Raw genomic sequence first — 25,403 nt, forward strand, 5'->3', positions numbered from 1 at the left:
AACAAAACACAAATATAAATCTCTCAGAGAAGCAGCTATCCATAAACCTCCACACATTCTGTATTTGTTCAAGAGCTTAGGGTCCACCTCCCCATTTCACAGCTGGGCAGGCCAAGCCGTAGTGATCTAACTGCATCAGCAATCACTTGGCTACTGAATCCATCGGTGATGGGTTTCAATGAAATGGAAACCACTGTCTCTCTGTCCTGAAGACAATTCAGGTGTGCACAGAGGGGCATGTTGGGAGAAACAGAGGGTCTCTTCTTATCTGCCTCCCTCCATCTTCCAACACAGCAAACGCCCCACGCTCTCTCACAGGAGCAGCACGGATCCACACAAGGGTCCTCGAGATCGGGATGTACCCCAACACTGCCCCGAGCCCAGGGAACAACCTCCTCTGCACCCTGGACTCTACTGCTAGAGCAGGAAGTCGTGGCAGGTGAACAGCACTGGCACCCTCATGTGGTGACAGGCACCAGAGTGAGCTCACAGCCAAAATCAGCGGTACGGAGAGAGATACTTCTCCAGACGGACTTCCCCAGGGAGTCCTGACAAAGACCATCTGTGGGCCAGCATGGTCTAGGGACGTGATACAAACCTGATGTCACCTTTCCTATCCTGAGACCAGCAGCAAAGAATGACGGAAGATCTGGGCTGGAAGGGACTTTAAGGATCATCCAGTTCCACCACCTTCCATGGGCAGGGACACCTTCCACTATCCCAGGGTGCTCCAAGCCCCACTCAACCTGGCCTTGGATTCTTCCAGGGATGGGGCTTCATATAAGGTCTCCCTGGAGCTCTCTCTTCCCCAGGCTGAACACCTCCAGCTCTCCCAGTCTGGTTCCAGAGCAGAGCTGCTCCAACCCTTGGAGAATTTCTGTGGCCTCCTCTGGACTCACTCCAGCTGCTCCATGTCCTTCTTATGTTGGGGAGCCTAGAGATGGAAGCAGTATTGCAGGGGAGGAGTAGTGTGGGGACCCACAGAAACAGATCCAATTATCCCCTCAACCTCAGCTCACCCTGGTTTCTTCCTTATCATACTATCAAAATGGAGAACAAAATAAAAGATAAAACCAGCCCAGACGCTGAAACTGGAGAATTCACTAAAACTTTGAGGGAAAAGCCTTTTGCCCCCTCCTGCACCTGCTGAGGCATGTGTGGAAACGAGCACCTCATTCCCAGGAAACATCAACTCCTGAGCCCTGCTTTCAGGGGAAAACAAAAACAAAAACAACCCCCCGTATTTCCTACTGCCTAGAAATCCCTCTCCTCTCAAATTGCTCTGGAAACAGAATTAAATTAATCTTAAATTAAACCACCCATCACCTCGAAGCAGCAGCACTCAGCAAAGCCGCAATGAGGTGAAGGGCGGCACCTGGCCGAAATGGCGGCAGCTGGATGTCCCCGCTCCCCAAACGGCCCGAAAATACCGTGTTTGCCAAGAAGTGGGCTTGTTTTATGATCTTTTGCTTTAAAGAGCAGCAAAAGAGCAGCGCGGCGGCGGCGAGGCGGCCTGCGAGGAGGCGGGGACGCGCCTGTCAGCCCGCTCTGAGGCGGCGGGGACGCGCCTGTCAGCCCGCCCTGAGGCGGCGGGGACGCGCCTGTCAGCCCGCCCTGAGGCGGCGGGGACGCGCCTGTCAGCCCGCCCTGAGGCGGCGGGGACGCGCCTGTCAGCCCGCCCTGAGGCGGCGGGGACGCGCCTGTCAGCCCGCTCTGAGGCGGCGGGGACGCGCCTGTCAGCCCGCTCTGAGGCGGCGGGGACGCGCCTCAGCCCGCCCTGAGGCGGCGGCGGCGGGGCCGCTGTGTCGCGACATGGGGGACGACTTGGCGTCGGAGGGCGACACCCGTGAGTGGGGCCGAGGCGGGGGCTGCCCCAGCGGGGCGGGGGGAGCAGCGCCGTGAGGGGCGATCCGTGCGGCGGGGGCGGGCGGGAGCCGGCGGGGCTGAGGGGCAGAGCCGGGATGCCCTAAAATAGAACCGGACACCTGAAAATCCGCTGGGAAGCAAAGCAGGTGGTTAAACCTACCCGTGAATCAGGACTGCTGTTGTCCAAAAGCATCCTGCGCCGCTGAGATGCTGCACATAACTCTGGTTCCCCGCACTTGGGGTTTTTGGCCTCCTTGGTCCCTCGGTCCTCATCCCAAATTGTCTTTGTGTCCTACAGCCCCAGGTGGGGCTCGGTGGATGGGTTTTGCACGTTTCTTTGCATGCCTTTCTCCTCCTTTGCTGCTTTTCTACATCTCTTGCATAATAAACTGCCTGTGAGTTGGTGCATTGCATTGAGGGTATATAAAATGTTTTGTGATAACTGAATTCCTATTCAGTAACTGAAATCCTATTCAGTAAGCTATGAGGTACCCTGGAATCTGAGCTTGAAAGAGAAGGAACGCTGCTAAATATCCACAGAAATGTTGCTGCTGGACAGGTGCATGCCATGATGAGGAGTGCATTTACACTTACAGAGCCACTGTGGATCTTAAGTAGGAACTCAGACCATCACACTGTTATTCATTGTGTTGCTGAAAAGAAATAAATTGTGGCTTCTACAGCCTTAGTGATGCCAAATTTGTTACTGCATCTTCACAGCTAGTGCAAAGAATAACTAAGGTGGTTTGGCATCTCTTGAAAATGACGCTTTGTGTGTCCATAAAATGTAAGAAAACATTTCTGTCACCTGGAGAGCAGGGTCAGCAGCATTTGCTTAATTGAAACATAGGATTTATGCCACTGGAGGGAGATAAGCATGTGCAAGGAGGTGGTATATGTGTAGCCATTAGTGTTATTAATTAACAAAATCTCAGTGTGTTTTTCACAAGTTCTCTTGATATTTCCTTTCAAATGAAGGGTCCATGCATGGTGAAATGCAATCCTGTTAACACAGCTGACGAGGTGATTAGAGAGTCTTAATATACAGTATAGGAAATCCTGTTTCTTGCAGAAATCAGTGTCCAAATCCTACTGCCTTCATTGTAGCAACAAGTCCAGCACTCTTGAATACACACTCTCAGATGACCATGTCTGGTGTTAAGTGGATAAACACACTATTGAATGGTCCTGTCTAGCATTAAAATTTGTGTTGTGTTTTTCTTAAGCTAAAGTTCTTTTGTTTGAAGGCAAGGGGAGTGGAAACTGGAGGATGAGTTTATACCTCTGTTGCTGTAAAAGTCCATGGTAGGGATGCTTTTCTTCTGTGCCCTATGAAGAGATGAATTGTGCTATTTGGGCAGTGAGTCTCCTGGTTTTCTCCCTCAATGTCGTGGAATGGGAACAATAATATGTTTTGATGCCTTTTGTATGGCATGTGGTTAATATGTAGTTAATATGTTGGAACAAACTGAATTTGCATGGATCCCCTCAAACTGCAGCCTGGGTTCTGGAGAAGTGTAGAGGAGAGCAGAACCTCTGGGCCAGCTCTCCAGTAGGATGTGACAGGCCAAGGGTCTGACTCAAGCACTTCTTGAAAGAATTCCCCAAAAGCACTAGGACAGAGATTGAGTCTAACAAACACTGACACCAGCCTTGCCAAAAGCCTTCCGAGCCTCCCTGTCGGGCTGTGGCAGTCAGAGCCTTGCTCTTGTTTCTTGGCAGGAAGGTTTATTTGATGAGGGAGAAGATTGCTGGGGCAAGGCCCTGCATGGGGAGTAAACACTCTTAAATTGTGCCTAACTGTGCAGGACAAGGACTGCCAGTCATGGTAAATTATGTGCAGAACTGCCATGGTTTATTAAGAGATGCAACACTAATCACAGGCCAGGCTGGCAGTTTTGTGCTGCTTGGCTGGTTCAGGTTGCCTGGAGGGGGACCATGTGTAAAGGCCTCCTTGTAGAGCAGCGGCATGTAGGTGGAAGGATGGAGGAAAGGGTCTGTGTCATCTCAGAGCCTTCACACTGACTCTGGGCCTCAGAGGGTGCCCAGAGGTTATGGAGGACCTCATGGATCAAAAGGTTTTGCAGCTGGAGCAAATCCATGCAGAGAAAGACACTGAATTAGAAGAGAAGTGGGTAGGACTGGAAAAGCACTGATGTGGCACAGGGGTAGTCAGGGAAGGAGAGACAGTGGTAGGATATAAATCCAGCAAGCATGCCAACATCTATAGGGCTGGGATTCTTGCAGGAAGAATATTTTTGCAGTCATCCTTCCCTGAAGCCACAGAGGCCAGTGAGATGAAGGGGAGGTTTGTTGGGGCATGCTGCTCCATGCCCCTTGCCAGCACTGTTTTAATGCTCACTCTTCTGCTCTGCTGCAGTGCTTCAGTCAGAGAAGGAATTCCATGATGCGGCGAAGCGAAATGATACAGCCAGGATGTTGGAACTCATCAGGAGAGGAGTTGACATCAAAGCCAAAAACAATGTAAGTCCTGGGTTTTTCCACCTCCAAGCTGCAGGAAGTGCTGAGGGTGTGTTTCAGAACTGCAGCTCCTTAATGCTACTCCTCTCATTAAGTGCTTAATTTGTCAAAGCTTTAAAATACAACACCCATTGCCAAATAGGGCCTGTAGCAACCAAGCAGTTTTCAACACACTGAGACCCCCAGCACTATCATCCTGGCCACACTGGACAGCTGCAATTGCCAGATAGACATGATTGCCATGAAAGGCTCTGATTTTGCTGTCTCTGTACAGTAAGTCTGCGGACAAACTCTGTTTCTGGTGCAGGTCTTTCCTTGTTCACTAGTAGGTTCATGGAAATACAGGATTGCCTCCATCCCTAGTGTTTCAATCTGTTCATTTATTGTCAGCAATGCTCTTCACTCTGTGCTGTCATTCTCGTCCAGAACTGCAGCTCCTGAGCAGAAGGTGGCTGACACCTGTCTGCCTGACAGGAGAGCAGAGACAGAGGGCTGCATCCAAAGGACACTCTGCACAGTGCAAGAAATTCTGGCTCCATAGATGGCCAAGGATATTTTGGCCTTCAGAAGGGCTGGTGGATACACACACTCTGCACACTCAGCCTTCCCTGCCTCTGTCCTTCCTTGCAGGCGGAGCGGACTGCCCTGCACTGGGCTGCAGGAGCAGGGAGCGTGGATGCAGTGCGGCTGCTCCTGGATCACGATGTCCCTGTGGATGACGAGGACAGTGTACAGAGGCGACTCTCCCTTGCATGTGCTGCACATGTGTTCAGTGCTGGGGCAGTGCTGGGGACTGAGTGCTAGGCCAGCAGTTACACACTGCACCTTAGCCCTGGGTGGGTGGCACAGGGTGGCACAATGCACCTGCTGAGCAAGGGGTTGGAGCAAGCCTTGTTGGCACATGTGTTCGTGCTCCGTATTTTGGCCTTTTCATTGCATTCACAGTGACTTGGAATAGGCTGGTAGAATCTGTGAAGTTTTCCATAGAGCATGGGGATGCTTGGCTTCTTCTGATTGTGTTGGTGGGGCTTGTAGGATGACAGTGACAGCCAAAAAGTTTCCTATTCCCCATACAGCCAGGCTAATGCACACCTTTAAATAGGTAGTGGCTGCCAAGAAGCAGGTCTCTGCTCGGCTGTTGTGAATATCTGTGACAGGAATAATAATAATTGGAGAAAGTGCAACTAAAAAAATATACTAGTGAGAAACAAATAGATTTGGAAAACTTCATTAAGCTAAGAGGACAGCTTCCCTCCAGGAGGGGGATGGGGATGGGGATGGTGGTGGCTGCAGTTTAACTGTAAGTATCTTTCTTTTTTGCCCAGTTTGGAATGAATGCTCTTCTCCTGTCTGCCTGGTTTGGCCACCTCCGTGTCCTGCAGATCCTTGTCAATGCTGGGGCCAAGATTAACCATGTCAATAGGGTGAGGGTCTCCCCGTGTGGATCCATCACTTGGCTCTAGACAGTGTTGGGGGACAGAGAGGTTTACCTGTGAGCTCAGTCGTGTGTGACAGTATCTGCTCTGGGGACTGCCATCAGCACTCTGACTTAACCCTGAAGCAGGTGTAATAATTGGAGCTCTGGAGATGCACCCAACTTCCTCACCTCATGTTTGTGCGGTGCTGATGTGGAAGGTGTTACAGAAATGGGAAATGGGTTTAGTGAATCAGCAGTCGTTGTATTCTAGAACAGACCTAGTCTGGGAAAAGAGGGATTAATATTTCAGTCGTAACTTGCTGTCTGCAGCACAAGGAATTTTAGTCCTGGAGGTGCAGGGAGGATGAAATGGGCCTTTGCTAACAGAAGCAGTTTGTCAAAAGAGACTGACTGTCCCACAGTATTGGAGTTGTTGAATGAGCAGTCCTTTGTCTCCTCTCCAGAATGGCAGGAACCTGCTTCACTGTGCAGCTCAGAGGGGACACATCCAGGTCATGGAGTTCATCATGGAGGACTTGGAGGACATGTGTGTGGATGAGACAGACAAGGTAGAAAGGCTTTTCACAGCTTTGTTTTATGAAGTTTGGTCTTGCTGTGCTGAGCTTAGCAGGAATGTTGCTCTTGGTCTTGGAAAGAGAATCGGAGTCAGACGCTACTCCCAGAAGTCTTCCTGCGTAGTGAGCTTAGAAATGATGGGGATTCTGGCTCCAGTCAAGCTTCTTGCAGCAGATGATCTGATCTTGTGCTTTCTGAGCCTTTTGGACTGTGTTTCTCTGTTTCCTTCCAAAGATGGACAGGACAGCGTTTCACCTGGCTGCAGAGCACGGGCAGCTGGAGGTGGTGGAGTTCCTCATTCGGCTGGGTTGTTCTCACAGTGCCAAAGACAAGGTATGGGCACAAAACCACATGCGAGGGAGGTGAAGTCCAAGGATTAGGGGATGTGAAAATCAGGGAACAGAATCCCAGATGAGGCTCAGGCAGGCAAGTTGTCCATAGTTGTTACTGTGGCTGTGGCTTTTCTTCCCTATCCACTTCAAGCCATTTCCTTGCTTAGCTCATGATTTCTCTCCAGGACTTTTCAGGCAGGATACACAGCAAGTCTGGTGGACCATGCTCCAGTTTAAGGTTCTTCCCTCGCTGCTGCAACTGTAGGAAGATTGCTTCCTTTTCGTGCTACTGGTTACAACCTCCTTTTCAGCCACACTGGATATACTCTGTGCAAGGTTGTGGTATATGAGCACTCAGTCCTGTGAGACATATATTTATAAAGTAGTGTTTACTTTCAGGAAGAAAATACAGCATTGCATTTAGCTGCTAAAAATGGACACCTCTCTGTGCTGGAGAAGATTATAGATGTCGGAGTGGACCTTGATGAAAAAAACTCAGTAAGTACACTTAAATTAAATAAAAACCACACCAGTTTTGCCCTTTTCCCCCCTAGAAATACTCTACTGCCGCAGTGATCAGGCTGAAAAGCCAGTATTGACAGGAGAGGTCTAGAAAATAGCTGATTTTATCTAAAGCCTGTGTGGGTAAAGGCAGGTCACACTTGCAGAGTATCAGTGAAAGGTGACATCCGTCTTGGACCAATTTCCGGCTTTAAAGTGTTGCCTTCTCTTCCTGCTGTATCTGCACACCTACCTTATCACTCCATTTAATCTCCCTTTCTCTCCCTGACCCTTGTACATTCAAGTGTCTAAATGGTTATTGAGTGTGTTTTAAACTAAACCTCACTATGCTTTGAAGTATTGACTTAGTCACTGAACATATGGACCTTCTGTTTGAGATCTCTCTTTTGACAGATCTGCTCTGGAAAATTATCTGGCTGCAACACAGTTAATGACTTAGATAGCAAATATTGGCTTAGTATCACCGTTATTTATTCCAGGGCACACTCCCAATTAAGTTTATCAGCATTTTTTTTTTTAGTCTTACTTGGTTACTTTCTTTGAAAAGTGTATTTGATTGTGATTAAGATCTGAAGGAAAGGGGGAGCCACCTTCTGTGGTAACTGGCAGCATTTGTCTACCCCCACATGAGTTGCCCTTTCTGCAAAGAGCAGTAATAAAACCAGATGAAATCACTTAGGAATTCTGCTTGCTTGCTTCTGTTTTCTTGTAATTAAATGAGCTGCAACCCTTGGAAGGGAAAACCAGTGATAGAGGGTCACAGGTTTTGAGTTCTATCTCTGGGCTATTCCAGGAAAATGGTTTGTCTTCGCTGTCCGTGTGAAATCCTTTTTGGTTTATTGATGGGCTGGAGGGGAGGAAAGATGGTGAACACAATGTCTGTCTCATGGCCCACAGCCAGTGACATTCAGGACAGAGCGGTTCTCTGGTATGTCCAGGGCAGATAATTGTGTCCTCTATTTTTGTAACAATCAGCTGGAGATCCCTGGCCCTCAAAACTGGTGCTGTAACATGTCATGGATTCAGAAGATGGGGTGGAGTCTGTGACTCGTTCCACTGCTCTGTCTTGGCCTTGTCTACAGGAAAGTTGCTTGTGTCCTGTCTTGCCTTGTGCAGGAAGGACTCACGGCTCTGCACCTGGCTGCTGACGGGGGACACAGCCACTGTGTGAAGCTGCTTGTGGAAGTGGGTGCTGATGTCAATGCCCAAACCCAGGTTAGCTCCATGGAGGTGATTCCATTCCCAAACCCTACTTTGTGGATTTATGCCCACATCTGTGGCTTCTCATCATAGAGAGAGGTCATGTGGAGCCCTGCATTCAGGAATAGCACAGGGAGTTTAGAGGAAGGTAGATGTGGTTTTGTACAAAGAGGCCGGTGAAGCTCCCTGGGACTGGTTTGGCTGGAGACAATCTCCATGAATTTGTCAGTGCTGGGCCATAGAACTCTTGCAGAAGGGAGCAGGGAGCTCTTTGTGAGTAGTCTGTAACAACTGCAGCCTCTGGGAAGAATCCCTGAGTAACACTCCAATCTTCTGACTTGCCTCTCAGAAAAAGATGAACTGCCTTCATTATGCAGCACTGCACGGCTATGAGGAGATAGCCAGGATCCTCATGGATGCAGGAATCCACAGAGATGCTCTCAATCATGTGAGTCCCTCTCAATGCTCTCACCACTAACAATAAGGTAAAACCAGTTTGTGGAGCTGCTCAAGAGCACAAAGCAACTCTGGAAGGACCAGTGCTGCAGCATCCCCATCAGCCCTCAATGACTGCCAGCTGTAGAACAGGACATGCTGGGCACAGCATGGTCCTTTCAGGGCTATGAGCTAAGCTCTCCCTAAGTGCAGGATCTTCTTTCCACAGCAAAATGCATCAGCAATGCACATCGCAGTCCTGCAGAACTTCCCAGCCATGGTGAAGCTCTTCATCAGTGCAGGGTGTGACCTTGACATTCCAGATAATGTAAGACTGCAGCTCCTGTTCTTTGTGTTTGAAATGTGAACCAGTTTCATGGGGGATTTTATTACCTTGGGGACAGGATTAAAGAGAGTGCTTTAAAATGTAGAGAACCTGGAAGTGCAGCTTAGGAAATGTGAAACCTGTGAAATGATTCTAAGTGTTGCAGTGAGGTAATCATTTGATGGTGTTCAACATAAGGGCAGTGCTGTGTCCCCTGCAACTCTCTCATCCTTGCTGGAAGCAGGTAGGAGAAATTTCAAGATGGAATATATTCTGGAAAATGTTTAGAGGGCTGAGAATTGAAGGCAAGCCTGGAGGTAGCTGGTTGTCTCACCAAACTATAATTTTTCTGAATGAGGGGCTTTGTGTAGCTTGTTTCGGTTAATCTTCATACTTGTAGCAATGTTCTCTACTGATGATACCGTAAAATTGACACATTTTATGTTCAGTTTTACTGGTTTCCATTAAACAGTCCCAAGCTCCTCCTGGTAGTGTTCTGCCCTCCTAGCCTCACACTTGTCCTTCTCTGAAGTGTAGTCCTTTCTCTCTCCTTCTGCAGAGGCAGCAGACCTCACTCCACATCGCTGCAGAGCATGGCAGGCAGGACATTGCTGAGATGATTCTCATTGCAGGAGTTAATCTGAAGCTAACAGACAAGGTAAAGGTCTCTATGGGTGAAACAGGTTCTGTGGGAATATGGAGGGAAAATATACATAGATGATCTTTACTAACGTTTTTCATAATTTTCAAGGAAAACTAGTAATATTAAAATTTAGGTATTTCCAGGGATAAGCCCTTAGAACACAGCTGAGTAAGTTATTTTGATGTGTTTTCCAGGAAATAAGGGACTGGTTCTTAGGCAGGTAGAAAATAGATAACACAATGAACAACACTTTCTTTCTCAAAGTTGTTCTAGTTCCTTCTACTTGTACTATCATGAACAGTAATATCAAAGATTTCCTCAAATAATGGTAAGTAATATAGCTGAAAAATTACAGCACATATATTCTAATAGGTTGAAAGGTTCTGTTTGGTATAGATCTGGCACAGTTCTGGGGCTTTTGGCATCTGATAAAACCAACAGAATGAATTTCAAGAGACCTGAAAATGTAGCATGTGCCCAAAATGCTGGAGGCCCTTGGGCAGGGATTAAAATAGTGTTTGCCATTTGCAGTGGGTTAGAGCAAGCGCAGACCTGAAGCCACCTGGCTGAACTGGCCTTCAGCTGTGGTGAATGTTTGTCACCTTTCAGCACTCCGTGGAACTGCAGTGACACTCAGCACAGGGGACACATTCACACTTTCCTGTATGAAATTTGGTTTCTGCTTACATCTGAGGCTAGAACTATTCTTCCTGTTATGCCTGGTGCCTGGGCTGGCTCGCTTTCCTTCATGCAACTTTCAAATCTCGTTCTTTTCTGCCTTCTGATTTTTGATAGAAATACAAATCTCCCCCTGCCCAATCCAAAATCATATTCATGAAATGAACATAGCCACATTTTCATAGTCTCATCAGCCTGTGCTTCTCCTAAGAGACCATTTTTAATCATGTGTATCTGGAGCCTGTAAAGTTAATGAGGTTGTATAAATCATTTTGGTTTCATGTGTCAGCAAACCTGCTGTGCAAAAGGCTATAAAATACCTTGGACTGCAGAGCTGAGCTGGTTCTCTGATGGTTGCTCTCATCTTGGTGGGTTGCAGCTTTTCCAGTTGGTGGGTGAAGCTTTTCCAGTTGGTGGGTGAAGCTTTTCCAGTGGCTCCTGCAAAACAGGCAGATCCCTTGTAGCAACAGAGGAGATGCTGCAGAGCCTGGAAAATCACTCCCCATGCCCTGAATGGAGGAGCTTGACAGCAGCTCACATCTGAAGTTCACAGGTGGAGAACAGGTCCTGGTGGGTACATTACTCAATAGTCCATGTGCCAGCTGCTGCAGATGCTGGGTGGCTGTGGAGACTGTACCTCCTAAGGTGCAAAGTCTTTTCCTGCTCATTTTCCTTTCTAATTTCAGCAAGGGAAAACATCTCTGGATGTTGCTGCCCGAGGCAATCACATCATCTTGGTGGACATGATTATCAAAGCTGATCGATTTTACAAATGGGAGAAGGTGAGCAGCTTACACAGCAGCCCCTGTGCTTTCTCCTCTCCATTGACACTCCTCATACCAGCTGTCAAAGAAAAAGAAATACAGGACATCCTGTGACAGCCTGACCTCTATTTTCATCCCCTTACTTAAGAAAAACAGAAGTCCTCACCATGCCAACAGCATCTACTTAAGGCTTTCCTTATTTAAAAAGGCCTCTGCCGTTTGAAATCCCAGGCAGCACTGCTGGGAATAGGGGTTTCCAAAAATTATTTAACAGCTGCTCCCAAAGGGATAGAATTAGTTCCTTTTCCCAGAAGGAGAAACTGAAGGACTAGAGCAAAAAAATGCTTGGCCTCAGGTCACCAAAATGGGATTTTGAAAGTTTTCCAGCAGTGGAAGGAGACAGTTCTTGTTGGAGTCATACAACCAACTTCTCCCTCAAAGTGAAGTCTCTCAGCCCCAATCTCCTCTCTGAAACCCTGCCTACCCCAAGTCTCTGCCCAAACTAAGCAGAGCAGAGTGAGCTGAAAGTACAGCCCAGCGTCACATCCCTTGCATGTTCTTCAGAGTTTAGTTGTCCTCCCATGGCAGTGCTGCAGAGGAAGGAAAGGAGAGCATGTGCCTGTGGCTCAGGTGCAGCTTCAGGTTAATGCTCAGTGTATCAGGCCCTTGCATTGGCTTCCCATGCAGCCCTAGAGAGTGTCATGCAGCCTCTGCAGCCTGGCATGTAAGCACTGTGAGCACGAGCTGATGTTGCAGGGAAGCAGATTTAATTAAATGATTCTGCCCCAAACCCCAGATGAAAGGGAATGTAGAAATGCAAATTGTGATCCACATGGGCTTCCACAGCGAAGTGGCCATTAATGGTGTTTTAACCCCAATGAGCACAGAGTGAAATGAGAATAAAGGGAATAATGAAATGAGCTGTGCCAGAAAGAGCTCACAAGGACCACAGAGCTGAGGATGTGAGAGGCTGCAGAACCACAGGCACTGCTCCAGCACCCCTGTTCTGGCTCTGCAGGACAACCTGAACAGCGACTCCGGCTCATGGGTGGCAAAGCACTTGACCTTTAAGCAGGACCACAGGCTGGAAACACAGCACATTCGCTCAGTCATGTGGAGATTAGCCACTAAATACCTCAAACCTGGGGAATGGAAGAAGCTGGCACATTACTGGAAATTCACGGATGACCACATTAGGGCCATTGAGCAACAATGGACAGGTATAAAAAAGCTTCCCAGGTATTTTCCGTTCTTCCCTTGGACTTTGTTTCTAGGAGATAAAGCTGCAGTAAGAGCAAAGCATGAAGAAAACCAGTTGGTTTATTTGAAGCAACCAAAAGATTAGGTTAAAAATTCTGGTTTTACTGAATGTGGAATTACCTACACACTGTAATTTGTCTAGGAGTAAGGCATGCAAGCAGGGGAATTAGTGGTTCTTTGCTCACTCCTTAGGAGACATTTGGCAGGCCTGTGAGTTCTTGCTACAATTCTTGTTCTATAGAACAGAAGAAACTTGCTGGTTTTACTTTGCATTGCAAAAAGGCGGTGAAGTCTTTAGAATTTGAGAAATACATTAAGCACAAGCAGGGTCTGAGGGTCAGAAACAGATCACTGCTATTTCTGGCTGTTTCAAGAACTCTGTAGTTTGCATGATGTGAGCAAGGGGCTAAGCTGTGCTCTGAAGGCAAAAACTGCATTGCCATGAAAGGCTGTGCAACAAACCCAAACTCAGCCATAGCCAGTCCATTAAGTTTCACACAAATCCAGCAATCCCATCACAAGCAGGAATTAAAGCCATGCTTTACAGACTCCTAGTAAAATCCAGAGTGGAGGGAGGGGTGTGCAAACCCACCAGGGCAGAAATCTGCTCTGATCAGAGCCATGCACTCTGAGTGTGGGATTTCATCTGTGGTTTGATCCAGGCACTAAAAGCTACAGGGAACATGGCCACAGAATGTTGCTGATCTGGCTCCATGGTGTGATCACTGCAGGAGAAAATCCAATCAAGGGACTGTATGAAGGCCTGGTGGGGATCGGGAGAAGAGACTTAGCAGGTAATACTTTTGTCTTCCTTCAAATAATGCACACTGAGCATTATTTCAATTAATTTACCCAAATTCTGTGCTTAGACAAATACAGAGAGGAAAACTTCAGTGAAGCCAACTCACATGAGCTGAAGGCACCCGCTCTGCCCCCTTGCTTCCATCACATGTAATCTCTTTCTCTTAGGTTTGAAAAATGAACTGATCCTGCCATGGCTTTATTGCTCTGTGCAGCAGATCATTCTCTCTTACAGAAAGTATCCGGAAAAAAGCAAATGCAGACTCCACCTCTCCACGGAAGTGCACAGCAATGTAACACCAGGGACATCCTCAGCTGGTCTCACAGCCACAGGAGAAACATTTCTCTGCTGCTGAGAGAAGGCAGATGCAACCTAAGGGCTTCTTGTCACAAACTGCTGGCACTGCTGCACCCTTCTGGACAGGAAATGACAAGGGTAAAACAAATGCTTATGGTCAAAAATGCCTCTACAAAGAAGGGAGATTTTATTGGCAATTTCAAACAGTCTGAGCCCCATAATGAGTTTGGTGAGCAAGCCTTACTTGTCATACTGCATCAGGAAATATTACAGTTCTACTGTAACTTGTCTACAGCACAGTTTTGTATATAAATTTTCAATTGTCAAGTGTTTAAGTTACTGAGGGCAAAGGCTTTGTTCTCAGGAATGTTCTTTACTTACCTTATTTATTCCCACCATAAGAAGAGAACTTAAGCAAAATCAAAGCCACTCTTTGGTCCTTTTGGAACCTGAGGGGATTTTTAATGCTTTGACTCTTCACAAAAAGTTTGAGAACAATATTAACATATGCTGTTTATAAATGTACATGAACATGTATGTTTATAAATCAAATAGGCGACTCTGACCTTTTCAAAACATCTTTTCATTTGTCATGTAATCCTTCATACTTATTTTTTACAGCATCTCAAGGGGAAAATAATGTCTGTATTTCAATAAATCTAGATTTTACCCTTTAAAGTTGCAAGTTAAATCTTGTCATTTTTATTAAAAAAACACTACAGCATTTTTTCTTAGAGCTAAACCAGTACAACCTTATAGTTAAAGCTTGAGATTAATTCAAGCAGGTGGTGATGGTTTTCTTCATTTCCAGAAGTGTTTGTAGAGGCAAACTAGGACTGCTGTTTTCTTGGAGTCAAAACAAGAGACACTTGCTGAAAGTGAAGTTTTATTGAAAACCATTTTTATGCAGCAAGAAAGTTAAAAATTCAAATGCTTTATTTCAAATAGAAACAAACTAACTTACAACACAATGTACGAAGCAAATAAGTGATGGCAATATTGACACTTAAACATCTTTTAAATCAAATATTCAACAAAAATATATGTCAGCTTATAAGTACACAATCTGCATGTGGTAATATATACAGCCAAGTGAAAAATATAAAAAGAAATACCGTTCTGCTTAAGAACATGATACAGTGAAGACTTTGGTAGAAAAAATGTCTTTTATTTTTAAAAGTGTAGTCTTCTAAGATGCTTCCTTGAATCCAAAGACTAAAAATTAAACAGATCTATTCCATTACACTGCTGGAGGTTGCTGTCCACGGGTAGTTCACTGACTGTTGATCCTGTTGGAATCACACAGTGATAATCGGCTAACACAAGGGAAAAGGCAGAGTGGGAACAGCTGATTGTACACAGGAAGACCACCAAAGCAATGCCTCTGTTCCACTGGCACTCCCAAGCCTACTGCTCCTCTTGCTCATTGCTGGTGTGAAGGCTGATCTTTTGGACTTCCAGCTCTTCTGCACTGACCATGGAGGGGTCAATGGCTGCGTACCGGGTGCCGTGGAACTGCAGCAAATGGATCTGTTGGGCATGGGAAATAACAGAAACAGGTGTAGGAGCACGGTGTTTTGGTAAAATAGAAACATTCCTTCTGAGTAACTTTTGTGAGGGTGAAACCACGGCTCTGGAGTACAGGAGTTCAGAGACAGAAAACCCCCAAAGCTGGCCCAGCACAGACACAGCTGCTCCCAGCCCTGCCCTTTGGTACCAGCAGCACAGAGCACACAGGGAAGTTAAGTAACAAAAGAAGCTCAACAGGAGTTTCCTTCTGCTGTTGTGGCTAAACACGTTCATAGATTGAATTCAGGAACTCACTTGAATATACAAGTTGACTTCAGCACTCCTGCAGAGGTAGGGGAAGTTGCCTCCTGTTTTGAGGTGAGCTCTTCTGGCATTAGGGTAAAGCTTATACATTTCTTCTTTTGCTTCCGTAGAAAGCGCACTTTGGTCGAACACCTGTGGAACAAGTCCCAGCAGTGAGTTCTGAACGTCAGATTTTGTTGTTACATCAGATTGGCTGCATGCTGCTCCTAGAGGAGACCCTCAGCTTCTTTGTGGAATGGTGTTAATGAAGCAAACCTAGGCACTGACAGCTAGCAAGCCAATACTGTAATATTGAAACATATGGCACAGAATATCTAATTCATAACGCAGCACAGAAAAGTAACAGCATTGCCCAGTCAGCAGAAGGCTTCCCTAAATAGGAAGTTACACGCTGCAAATGCTTGCTAAGTTGCTGACTGAATAGTGTGGCTCCACCTGCCAAAGGGAGGAAATAGTGTTTAATTAAAAAATTGAGATTCACTTACATCCATAATGGTTACAGGGATGTCTCGGATTTTGTGAGGTTCTACATAGGAGTTCTGGCAGTTGAGGGTGAGTCTTGAGGCCAGCTCGCTCTGGCCCAGGCTCTCCAGCTTGTAGTAGAGAGAAACACTGATTAACAACATATTTCACTGCAGGAAGTTAATGCAATATTAATAATACAGTCAAAGAGAAGATAGTTTTAAAGGGATGAAGGTTGTAATTCCAAATTAGTATTACTCTGCAGGAGACAAATGCCTAAACCACATTCCATGAGTTGTTCCTGTCCCCAGAGTGTGGCCTACAGATCTATCCCAGCGTTTTCTCCTTTTCCACCTCAGTTCCTTAACTCCTCTTGATTGACACAAATAAACGGAACTAAGGTAGAGGGTCAGTGAATCAGTTACACTGCTGGGGCTGTGACAGTCAACACTGCTAAAGATCCACTTCCCACTCCTCCCTCCTGGGTCAGTGAATGAAGAAAGCAGCAGAAATATCTCCAACCTCCCACTCAGTAACTACAGAGTGAGACCACAGCCATCAGAGCAACCTACCCTGTCCACCATGAAATCAATCCCATCGGCCATCTCAGGATCTAGAGGACCAGATGCAAAATTCCCAAGGACAATTTTTTTCAGCATAAAAGCAGGCATCAGCCAAAAGCTAAAATAGAAATAAGATGTAACAATATCTTCAGGCACCAAGGACTCAACATCAAGATGCTGTATTGTAAATGCTTTCTTTCCTTGCACAGACCTTGTGTTTTAACTTCAAATTAAATCCTTGAAGAAACTTCAAGTTACGTGGCAAAAGTATACTTAAACATGGTGAACAACACTCTTCTTGCTCTAAATGATTTTGTCAAACAACAGGCAGAGTTCTTAAATATGGCCACACATACACAGAGGATCACAGAACAATTTGTCTAATTCCACACTCTCAATTGTTAACATTTCCATTCTCCTTGTGCTGTGCTTTTAAAAGTCACAAGTATTCCATCCCACACCTCCCTCCCCTAGGCTGGAATCAGCTTAGACACATATCCAACTAATCAATGTGACATTTCACTGCAAAAAAATTAATGCCATGAGTCTGTTTGCTTGTCTGTCTGCTTTACCTGTTTGCTGTCCATGTCTGATTGAAAATAGAAGTGTCACTAAAGGCATTACACAAGATCAGAGACTGGACTCTGGGAGATTTGTGTGTGTATTCAGCAAACTTTTGAGCCAGAAAGCCTCCCAGAGAAGCACCAAAAAGGTGAACCTAATGCAAGGGGAAAAAAAACCAAACAGAGGATGAAATGTGACCTCTGAGCAGAGTGTTTCATTACAAAAATAGGTCATTCAAGTTTACCTTGTCCTTATAACCCATTTTTTGAAAGAATCACTGTTCCATTCATCTCCTGGTTTTATGTGCAATATAAATGTGATAAATACTAACAAAAGGAAATGTTTCCCAAGGACTCACAGTGCTAATTTCTTTGTGTTCAAGCTTAAGAAAAAACCCAAACATTCACTTTGTTCTCTACAGCTATTCCAGCCCAGCAGACAACTGTGGTGTTCTATACTATATGAGTTAGGAAGGATAACTTCCACAGGATCTCACATAGAATGAAGTTAACCCATACAATTTAATAGGCCTGGAATAGCAGTTGAATTTAGGCCAAGTATGACAATTTCCAAGGGCATTTACCTTCAAAAATAAACTAGTTTCAAATGTGAAATTGCAACACAGCCTCTTTATTTATAGGCTGTATTTTTGTATCCTATTTTTTGCCCTGGCTCTGAAATGAGACTGTTTCACACATCAGGTTTTTATTGCAACAATTTGTCCACTGCCTTGTCTCGGAGAACTCACTTTATCCAGCTGAAGGTGGTCTAAGAGTTTCCTGAATCCATCACAGAACTCAAGGTGATCCCAGTACACTGGATACTGCAACTAAAATAGCACAAAGTTAGAAAAAATTGGCTGAGATCAGTCTGCTTCAAAGTTGTACCAGTTCTCACATTAAAGGTTTCAAGACAGTGCTGTGCCTCTCCCATGTTATGAAGTTCCTCTTCAAGGTCCCCAGAGCCTGAGGGTGCCAACACCTCCCCCTCAGTTACACAAAAACACACAAAGTGCCACAGAGCAGAGTTTGCCGGGGAAAGTGCAGCATTGCCTCACTCTGGGATCAGTGGCAGGGGAGGCTGGAATGGTTCTGCAGGGATTTTGTAGCATGTAACAGATACTGAAGTCATTAACTGCTGCAAAAGACACTGGTACTCCCAAAGCCAGGCTGTTTAATACGTTGTACAAATCAACACTTCAGCTCAGGAGCTGAGAAGCCCTAGAAGAGCAGGCTGGTAGGATTTAAGGAGTGAATCTGCAGCTATTATATAGTCTAAGAACCATGTTATCCACATTCCCAAAGGAAAACATGGAAACCCTGAACTAACTCATGGGTTTGCCTCAGGGCTAACAAAGATGCAGCTGGAGGCAAAAAATACTTGTGTCCAGGACTCACAAGGAGAAAAGTAGGCTGAGAAGTCAACAAAGTTTTGGTAAATGCTGCTGTGGACATATAGCAGATTCTAGCCTGGATCCATATGCCAATTATTCTGTAGTGCAACTTAGCACAAAGTTTTTTGGTGGATTCTTTAAGTCAAAACTAAGAAGTTCATTATCCAACCTCTAATCAGAGCAACAAGCACAAGTACACCACCTCTGACACAGGACTGAGAATACTCACAGCAATAACTCTGTAGCCCCATCCAGTCAGTGCCAGAATTTGCTGGAAAAACACATCTGCAGTCCCACTCACAGGAGGGAGAAATATGAGAGGGCAGCGAATGCTCCTTGGCCCTGCATCATACAGTGACCAGACTTTGCTGTCATCATCATCTACTATTATCTGGAAAGAGAGGCACAGAGGGGAGGAGAAACACAAGACAAGTGAGGTTTTTCAGCCAGCTTCCAGGATGGCTTCTAGAAATGTCCAACTTCTAGAAAATGCTATAATACTCCAGACCTTCCTTTACTCTTCACAATAGCTTTCAGGCTGTTTTCTAAGTGGAATGACAATGTGGATACAGCTGGAACAGAACTGTGGCCACACACCATCAGACAGAATATTTTGTGCATCGTGACATAAGATGGATAAGGAACTGCACCTCAGGAAAGGAGCCACCATGCTCAGGAGAGACCCAGGAGGTCAGTTCAGGGTACCAAGACCAGCCGCTGGAGGTTGCAAGGGCCAGCACTGCCCCAGAGACGGCTTTTTTAAACAACCATTGATATTTGCATCCACAGACAGAAGATGTTACAGGTCTGGAACCACACAGGCCTGTGGAATTAAGCAGCTAGCACCACAAATTATTGATCTGAAACACTTAGAGCTGCCTGCCAGAAACAGAGACACACACAACTCCCAGGGCAGCACTGCAGGGTTCACCTGGAGGGAAAAATGCTTCCATCACCTGGCAGGATCTCAGGAGCATTTGGATTGCCCAGGACACCCGGCTGGCTGAGGGAGATTACTCACACACGAGGTGCTATCCTTAATGAGCAGCTCCTCATACAGTACCACAAGTCCTAGAAAAATTAGTGCCTTCGGAAGTGTTAAGAATTGGGTCTTCTTTTCTAGCAGCACCAAAGCCTGACTTGTTTTGACAAGACCTGTTCTACCAGAAACTGCTTTCTATACTCTAGATGTTCTTTCAACTCCACAACCCAGCAGAAGATGCATCTTGTACCAGATCAACAAGCACAAACCTCTGGGGAAAGCCTGAGTTAAGCAGCCAGAATCCATCTCCTCTATATCAAGATTTTATAGCTTTTTGAACAGTAATATACAAGCACAATTTGCTTTTCCAACCCAGCAGTTAAGCTTCTCAGCAATCAGAGGCGAACAGGGTATCACAAATCAGATTTGCTTGACAAACAAATCTGCTGCTAATAAAGCCAGTATTTCAAGCTCTGGGAGCATGTGAGGAATCACATGGTAACGTAGTTTTCTAAAGTCTTTATGAAAAAAGACAGATTGCATACCAGAGCCTCCAGACCACTGAAACCATTTAAACATAAAACCTTGTACAAAAGCCCTCCCAATCCCCACCACAACTCCTTGCACTCAACTCCTGGGCTCCAGGCCTTGATGTTCTCAGCTGTAATTCCATCAGCAATGCTGGATCCATTCAGGGTGGCTACTACCAACTTCACCTTTAGGACTATTTCCAAAGGCACACCATAGTCTTTGAAAAAACAATACCAAAGTTAGTCCATGCCAAGAGAGCTGAGGCAGACAGACAACGTTTCTTTCCTTGAGCCCAGACAGTGAATCAATGGTTTAAGCACTTGTTCTGCTGGATTTCTAGCCATATGCTGGATAGTTTAACTCCAGCTCCTGAGCTGTGTAGGAAGCAGTGTGGTTAAATCCTGACTTGGGAAGTCACCAAGCTTTTTCTTGTTCTGGTTGATTGATGAAGATCAGCTACAGTTCACACAGAAGGTAAAACCTGCACTGCCTCAAAATAAAGAGCAGAACTTTTTAGCAGGGCCAGGGTGTCCCTTGATGAAAACTTTTAGGAAGGACTCAGATAAAGAGAGCAAGTGGTGTATGCAAATAGAGGCGCACAGGCAAAGCAGAAGATTAGGTTAAAAATGTTGTTTTCTATGCTGTACTTCCTATATATGACCAGGGCAGGAAGGAGGATGGAGCTGTGCATTTCCTGTGCCTGTCAGGAGAAACATCTCAGCACATTCTCAAACAAACTGGGCTCTGCTTCCTTAGGTTAATCTGACAGCAGTTACCAAGGCCAGTCGTTCCCTCCTGTGTACTGCACACGCTTTGCACTTCTGGGGGGATAATGCAGGCAAATGTACTCCCAAAGCTGCTTCAGAGAATAAGTACATTTTCAAATTGAGCTTTTTTAAAATTCTTTCTCCAATAACCAGGACTAGTTTGCTTATTTCTTCATTCCCCATATTCAGCCCTGTGGCATCATTTGCCTTTTGAGGAGACAGAAGCACTCAGGAGGGGAAGGCATTCCCAAGGCTGAAGGTCACCAGGTCACCATCAGCTTCAGCTTACACACATCCCCGGTTATGAAACCCTGAGCACTGGCAGCAGCTGAAGGCAGTGGCTGGCACTGAGCTGCAGCAGAACCATGCTTCCTTGGAACCAAAGCCTCCAGCTCCTTCCATTCACCACCTTGCATCCCACCAAGCAGAACCTCAGAGAACCCACACATCTTTCTACTAGCCCTGGCTTTAGTGACCCAGTGAGGCGCTGCCTGAAGGCAACAACAGAGCACGTGGGGTCAGCAGCAATGCACCTTTATCTGCAGGACACAAACTGGCAAAAATTAATGAGAATCCTGCAGCCCTTCCCTAGAGGTGCTTCTGCAGCCCGCACAGTCATTCAGGTAAGGGAACCACAGCTTAGCCTAAAATCAAACTATAAGACACGTGAGGCTAGACAGGACACTGCTGCTCAGCCTGCACAGCCACAGCAGTGACTGTCCTTGCAGCAGTAGGGTGTAAAGACAGGGCTGTCCCTCTGTCTGGCACAGTCTGGGCTCCTGCAGGTCAGTCTGTAACCACAGCCCAGCAAGCCTGACCTGCAGAAGGTACACAGTGCTTTACTGGGTTAGGAGTTACACACTGCACTGCATGCCCTCTGACACTTGGCATGTAGAGAGCAGAAGCTGGAGCCCTGCACACCTCAAACATTCTCCTGGGGCTCAGTGAAAGGCAGTGGGGAAATCCAAGCAAGAAGAGAAAGTGGTTGGACAGTGTGACTAAGCAGAAGAAACTGTCTGGGTTCTTCCCCCGTGATTAAGGACATTTCCTCTCTCAGCAGCCTGCCTGACTGCTGGGAAGGTGCCTTTGGACATTGCTTTGGCCTGAGGACAATGGGCAGGAAGAATGGAGGTGGCTCTGGCAGCTCAGTTCAGTGCCCTCAGGCAGCTCTGAGAGGCCACACAGGTGATGCCCAGCACACAGCACTCCCCTGGAGCCCCCTCCTCAGCAGGGCTGGCACTAGGATGGCACTAGGATGGAAGGTACCACTGCCATGGCTCACAGCTGAGAGTCTGCTCCCCAGCACAGGCAGAAGTGACCTCCAAGAAGCATGGAAGATGAAGGGTGTGCTTTCATGCACTCACAAGACATGTGGGACAACAGTTCAGGAGATAAAGCAGCTCAGTAGCACAGCCACAACTGCTCTGCATTAGCCACACTGAATCTCTCCCCCTAAAACACAAGAAGAGATATTTTTTACCCACAAGATGTACATACCTTTTTAAGAGGAACTGTGCTTCTGAACCAGTTATAGTCAGGAGAGACTTTAATCTCTCCCATGATGTTTAGAAAAAACTCAGCTTGGGTCAGCCTGAAAAAGAGAGAATGAGAAATCAATAGCACAGTTTCACTGTGGGCAGCTCTCATAGCTGTGCTATGTAAATAAAGCAGTGCAGGCTGACTTGCTCTTATCAGTTGATGGCACTACCTCTGACTCACACCAAGTTCACTTTTGCTCAGTTTTCATCAAAGCATGCAATTATTCTCCCAAGAGGCAGTCACCTGACTGCCTTACTGCACCAACCTAATTATGAAATGATGATGCTTCTGTAGCAGCATTCCCGTGTGACAGCTGCATAGAAAGTCAATTGTGTTGCAGGCTGTAAGTGGCTTCAAAACCTAAAGCATCTTCTTGGTTTCTTTTAAATTGATAAAGCACTCCAAGTTTATAGCTAATAAATATTCATACAATCCACTCAGGAATTCACACCACAGACATTATTTCATGAACCTATTCAGTATTCAGGTCACGTTTTTCCATCTGAGTATAACTGACCCAAACGAGTCCCAAAGCACATCAGGAACATCACCTGATCCGAGGCTTAATTTACAGAAAATCCTTGAAATTTTAATTCTATCCACACAGAAGCAGGCTCTTGTCAGGAGTTACCAATGAAGAAATCCTTGAAGCACACCAATTAATACAGCACAAATTGATTCTGAGTTGGATCCACACAGGAATGCCACTAATTCACTCCCCAGCCAGAATGTCCAAGCATACATAATGAGTATCTTATAATACTCCATTAATTAGTAATAAACACTGAGGTAGCTCCAAGATTTAACTGTTTGGGTTTTTTTTTAAAGCAGCAAGAGACCATTAGCTTCCATTTATACAACAAATGGCATCAAACACTTCTGAAGTTTGCAGACTCAATAGCTTCACCCTGAAAGCCAGCTGCCTTGGGAGATTATTTTCATGCATTCACACACAGCACTTAACACAGAAAAACAAAGAAACTTTTGCTCTTGTTACTTAACTGTTGCCAAGTCTAAATCAATAGGTTTTGTTTCTTAATTCTTTATAAAATAAGACTTTGTTGTGTTCTGTGAGTCACTCCAATTCATTTGTCCCTGCAGGAGAGCTGCTGGTGGACAGCTTAACCAGTTTATGGGGTTACAGCTGGATTAAGAGAGCTACAATTTCCTCATCTTTCAGTCTTTACCATCTTCCAAGAACAGAAAATATTAATTTTAAAAGGGAAAGTACTTTCTAAATTGCATGACAAACACACACCTTCTACCGAGCACATGCTATACCTCCCATGTTCAAAGGTTTAAGGTGGGATGTTCAGCTGCGGCTGCAGTTTAAATTTTGTGTGGTTTCACTCTGATGCTTGCACCAACTGTTCTGCTCTCTATCAAAGTCTGGCAGCAGGTAAAGTTACAGGTAAAAAGTATCTATTCCAAGAACCTGCAGAGCAGAGCAGGTGCAAGGATGCTTTCCTGGGCTGGGGGCCTGCAGTCACTGGAGCGAGGAAACCACAGCTCACACTAATTCCTTCCCATAACCACACATCCATGACTTCCTAAAAGCTCTTTCAGCAAACAACAGAGTGACAAAACTGTGGCAGAAAAATTACAGGAAATGCCTTAAAACACACATTATCTTGGACTGTTACACTGGCAGGACCAAGAAGCAGAAGTCACAGTCAGGGCCCCGCAGGGACACAGAGGCGCCGGGGAGGGAGACTCTTCCTGCTGCTCTCTCTGGTTGCCAGAGAAGGTTGGCAACCTCTTCCTGCTGTGATCACCCCACTGCCCCTGCCACCTCAGTCCTTCAGCACCCTTAAGCTAATTGCTGGGGGCTGGGAGCACAGAGCTGTGCCATTACAGCTGGCAAGGAAAAGGCACCATGCAGGTGGACTTTGTGCTGGCCCTGCACCTTGTCTGGTACCACAGCGAGTTTAGAGTCCACCTGAAACCCAAATCTTGAACTTCCCAGTTCACCTGCTACCACTCATGGAAGTGAGCCACTGGCCACTAACACCTGGGCTGATTTCCACCAGCTTCCTTCTGAAGGAGCATCTGTGACTGCCGCTCCTAAGGGCTGCCTCTCTTTCCAGGCAAGAGGAAACTTGCACTAGAGACTGCCCTCTTACTGAAATGGGTTTTTTCCTCCTTTGCCCAGAAATGCAGCATTAAATTTTTACACACAAATACTCACATTAACAACAACTACATGTGCTTTCCAGCCACAGAGAAGCTGAACCATCAACTCAAAACAGGGATTCAGCTACTGAAGATAACTCAGACCACAAAGAGCCTGATGCTGGTCACGATCAGCCTCTAAACACCCAAGTTTCATTCTTAGTAAAACCAAACAACATGAAGAACTTCAACATTTTAAAAACAATTCCTCTGGAAGAATCATTTATGGATGTGCTCAGAGCACTTGGTAATAGTCTCCCTGTGAGATATTCCACTACACTAATGACATCCTCCATTCATTATTGATTTTAAAAGACAATGAGAAAGAAGATTAATGGGTAACTGGGATGCGGCAGCAGCACCTTCCCCTCTCCCCCAGCACTGCTCCCACCAGCCCTGCCCCACGCTGCCCCAGCCCCTGCTCCCTCCCCCTCCTCACCCACATTCGGCTCCACAGCTTTGCAGGGACAAGGGGACAAAACCCCACACGCTCAGCTCAGGCTTTCCCCTCAGGCTGAGGCAGCCCCTTCCCCTGAGAGACCCCCGGCCAATGGACCCCCAGGGGGGCTCTGGGCTCCCTGCGGGGCCGCGTCCTGACCATCTCCCTTCCCTCCCTCAGGGGTCCAACGACCCCGCTCCAGAGCCCAAAGACATCCCCGCCCCGCACTGTCCCCGTCCCCTCCGGGCTGACGCTGTCCCGAGGGGCAGAGACCGCCCCGCTCGCTTCAGCGCCCACCCGGCCCCTCAGAGCTCCCTCCTCGGTGCGGGGCGCTGAGATCAGGGGCAGGCCCGTCTCCACAGCGAGACCCCCGCCGTTCCCATCCCTACTGGGCGCTCACCGGCTGGCAGGGCCCGGGGAGGAGGACGAGGAGCAGCAGGAACAGGACCGGGAGCACCGGGGCCGCCGCCGCTCTCCCCCTCCCGCCCCGCGCGCCCAGCCGGGGGCACCCGCCGGCCGCCACTTCCGGGTGCTGCGCCGCGCCGCCCACGTGACCGAGG

At 46.6% G+C, this 25,403-nt stretch overlaps 2 protein-coding genes across 2 annotated transcripts; one reads left to right on the plus strand and one right to left on the minus strand.

Moving 5' to 3' along the window:
* Positions 1-1,398: 1,398 nt before the first annotated feature.
* Positions 1,399-13,707, plus strand: ANKDD1A (ankyrin repeat and death domain containing 1A; the record flags this gene model as incomplete). The annotated part of the gene is made up of 16 exons (XM_084213468.1): positions 1,399-1,570; positions 1,772-1,846; positions 4,247-4,350; positions 4,978-5,076; positions 5,673-5,771; positions 6,229-6,333; positions 6,575-6,673; positions 7,072-7,170; positions 8,311-8,409; positions 8,744-8,842; positions 9,059-9,157; positions 9,714-9,812; positions 11,162-11,257; positions 12,258-12,459; positions 13,162-13,293; positions 13,536-13,707. The coding sequence occupies 16 exons, from the start codon at positions 1,399-1,401 to the stop codon at positions 13,595-13,597; spliced, it is 1,740 nt and encodes a 579-aa protein (XP_084069594.1). The 3' UTR covers positions 13,598-13,707.
* Positions 13,708-14,517: 810 nt separating this feature from the next.
* On the minus strand, positions 14,518-25,367 carry SPG21 (SPG21 abhydrolase domain containing, maspardin). The gene is made up of 9 exons (XM_084213853.1): positions 25,244-25,367; positions 22,191-22,284; positions 18,643-18,804; positions 17,769-17,849; positions 17,029-17,174; positions 16,466-16,574; positions 15,917-16,024; positions 15,423-15,563; positions 14,518-15,128 (listed from the first exon to the last, which is right to left on the minus strand). The coding sequence occupies exons 2-9, from the start codon at positions 22,251-22,253 to the stop codon at positions 15,006-15,008; spliced, it is 933 nt and encodes a 310-aa protein (XP_084069979.1). The 5' UTR covers positions 22,254-22,284; positions 25,244-25,367; the 3' UTR covers positions 14,518-15,005.
* Between the last annotated feature and the right edge of the window lie 36 nt (positions 25,368-25,403).

Source organism: Fringilla coelebs (assembly GCF_963513975.1).
Source record: "Fringilla coelebs genome assembly, chromosome: 12".
NCBI classification, from domain to species: Eukaryota; Metazoa; Chordata; class Aves; order Passeriformes; family Fringillidae; genus Fringilla; species Fringilla coelebs.

Bases quoted from the DNA above. Each gene is read 5' to 3' on its own strand.
- SPG21 (XM_084213853.1), bottom strand. From the start codon at position 22,253: ATGGGAGAGATTAAAGTCTCTCCTGACTATAACTGGTTCAGAAGCACA. The intron at 18,805-22,190 runs GTATGTACATCT...CTCTCTTTCCAG, and splicing joins GCACAGTTCCTCTTAAAAAG to ATAATAGTAGATGATGATGA. The intron at 15,564-15,916 runs GTAAGTGAATCT...CTTGTTCCACAG, and splicing joins TCCCTGTAACCATTATGGAT to GTGTTCGACCAAAGTGCGCT.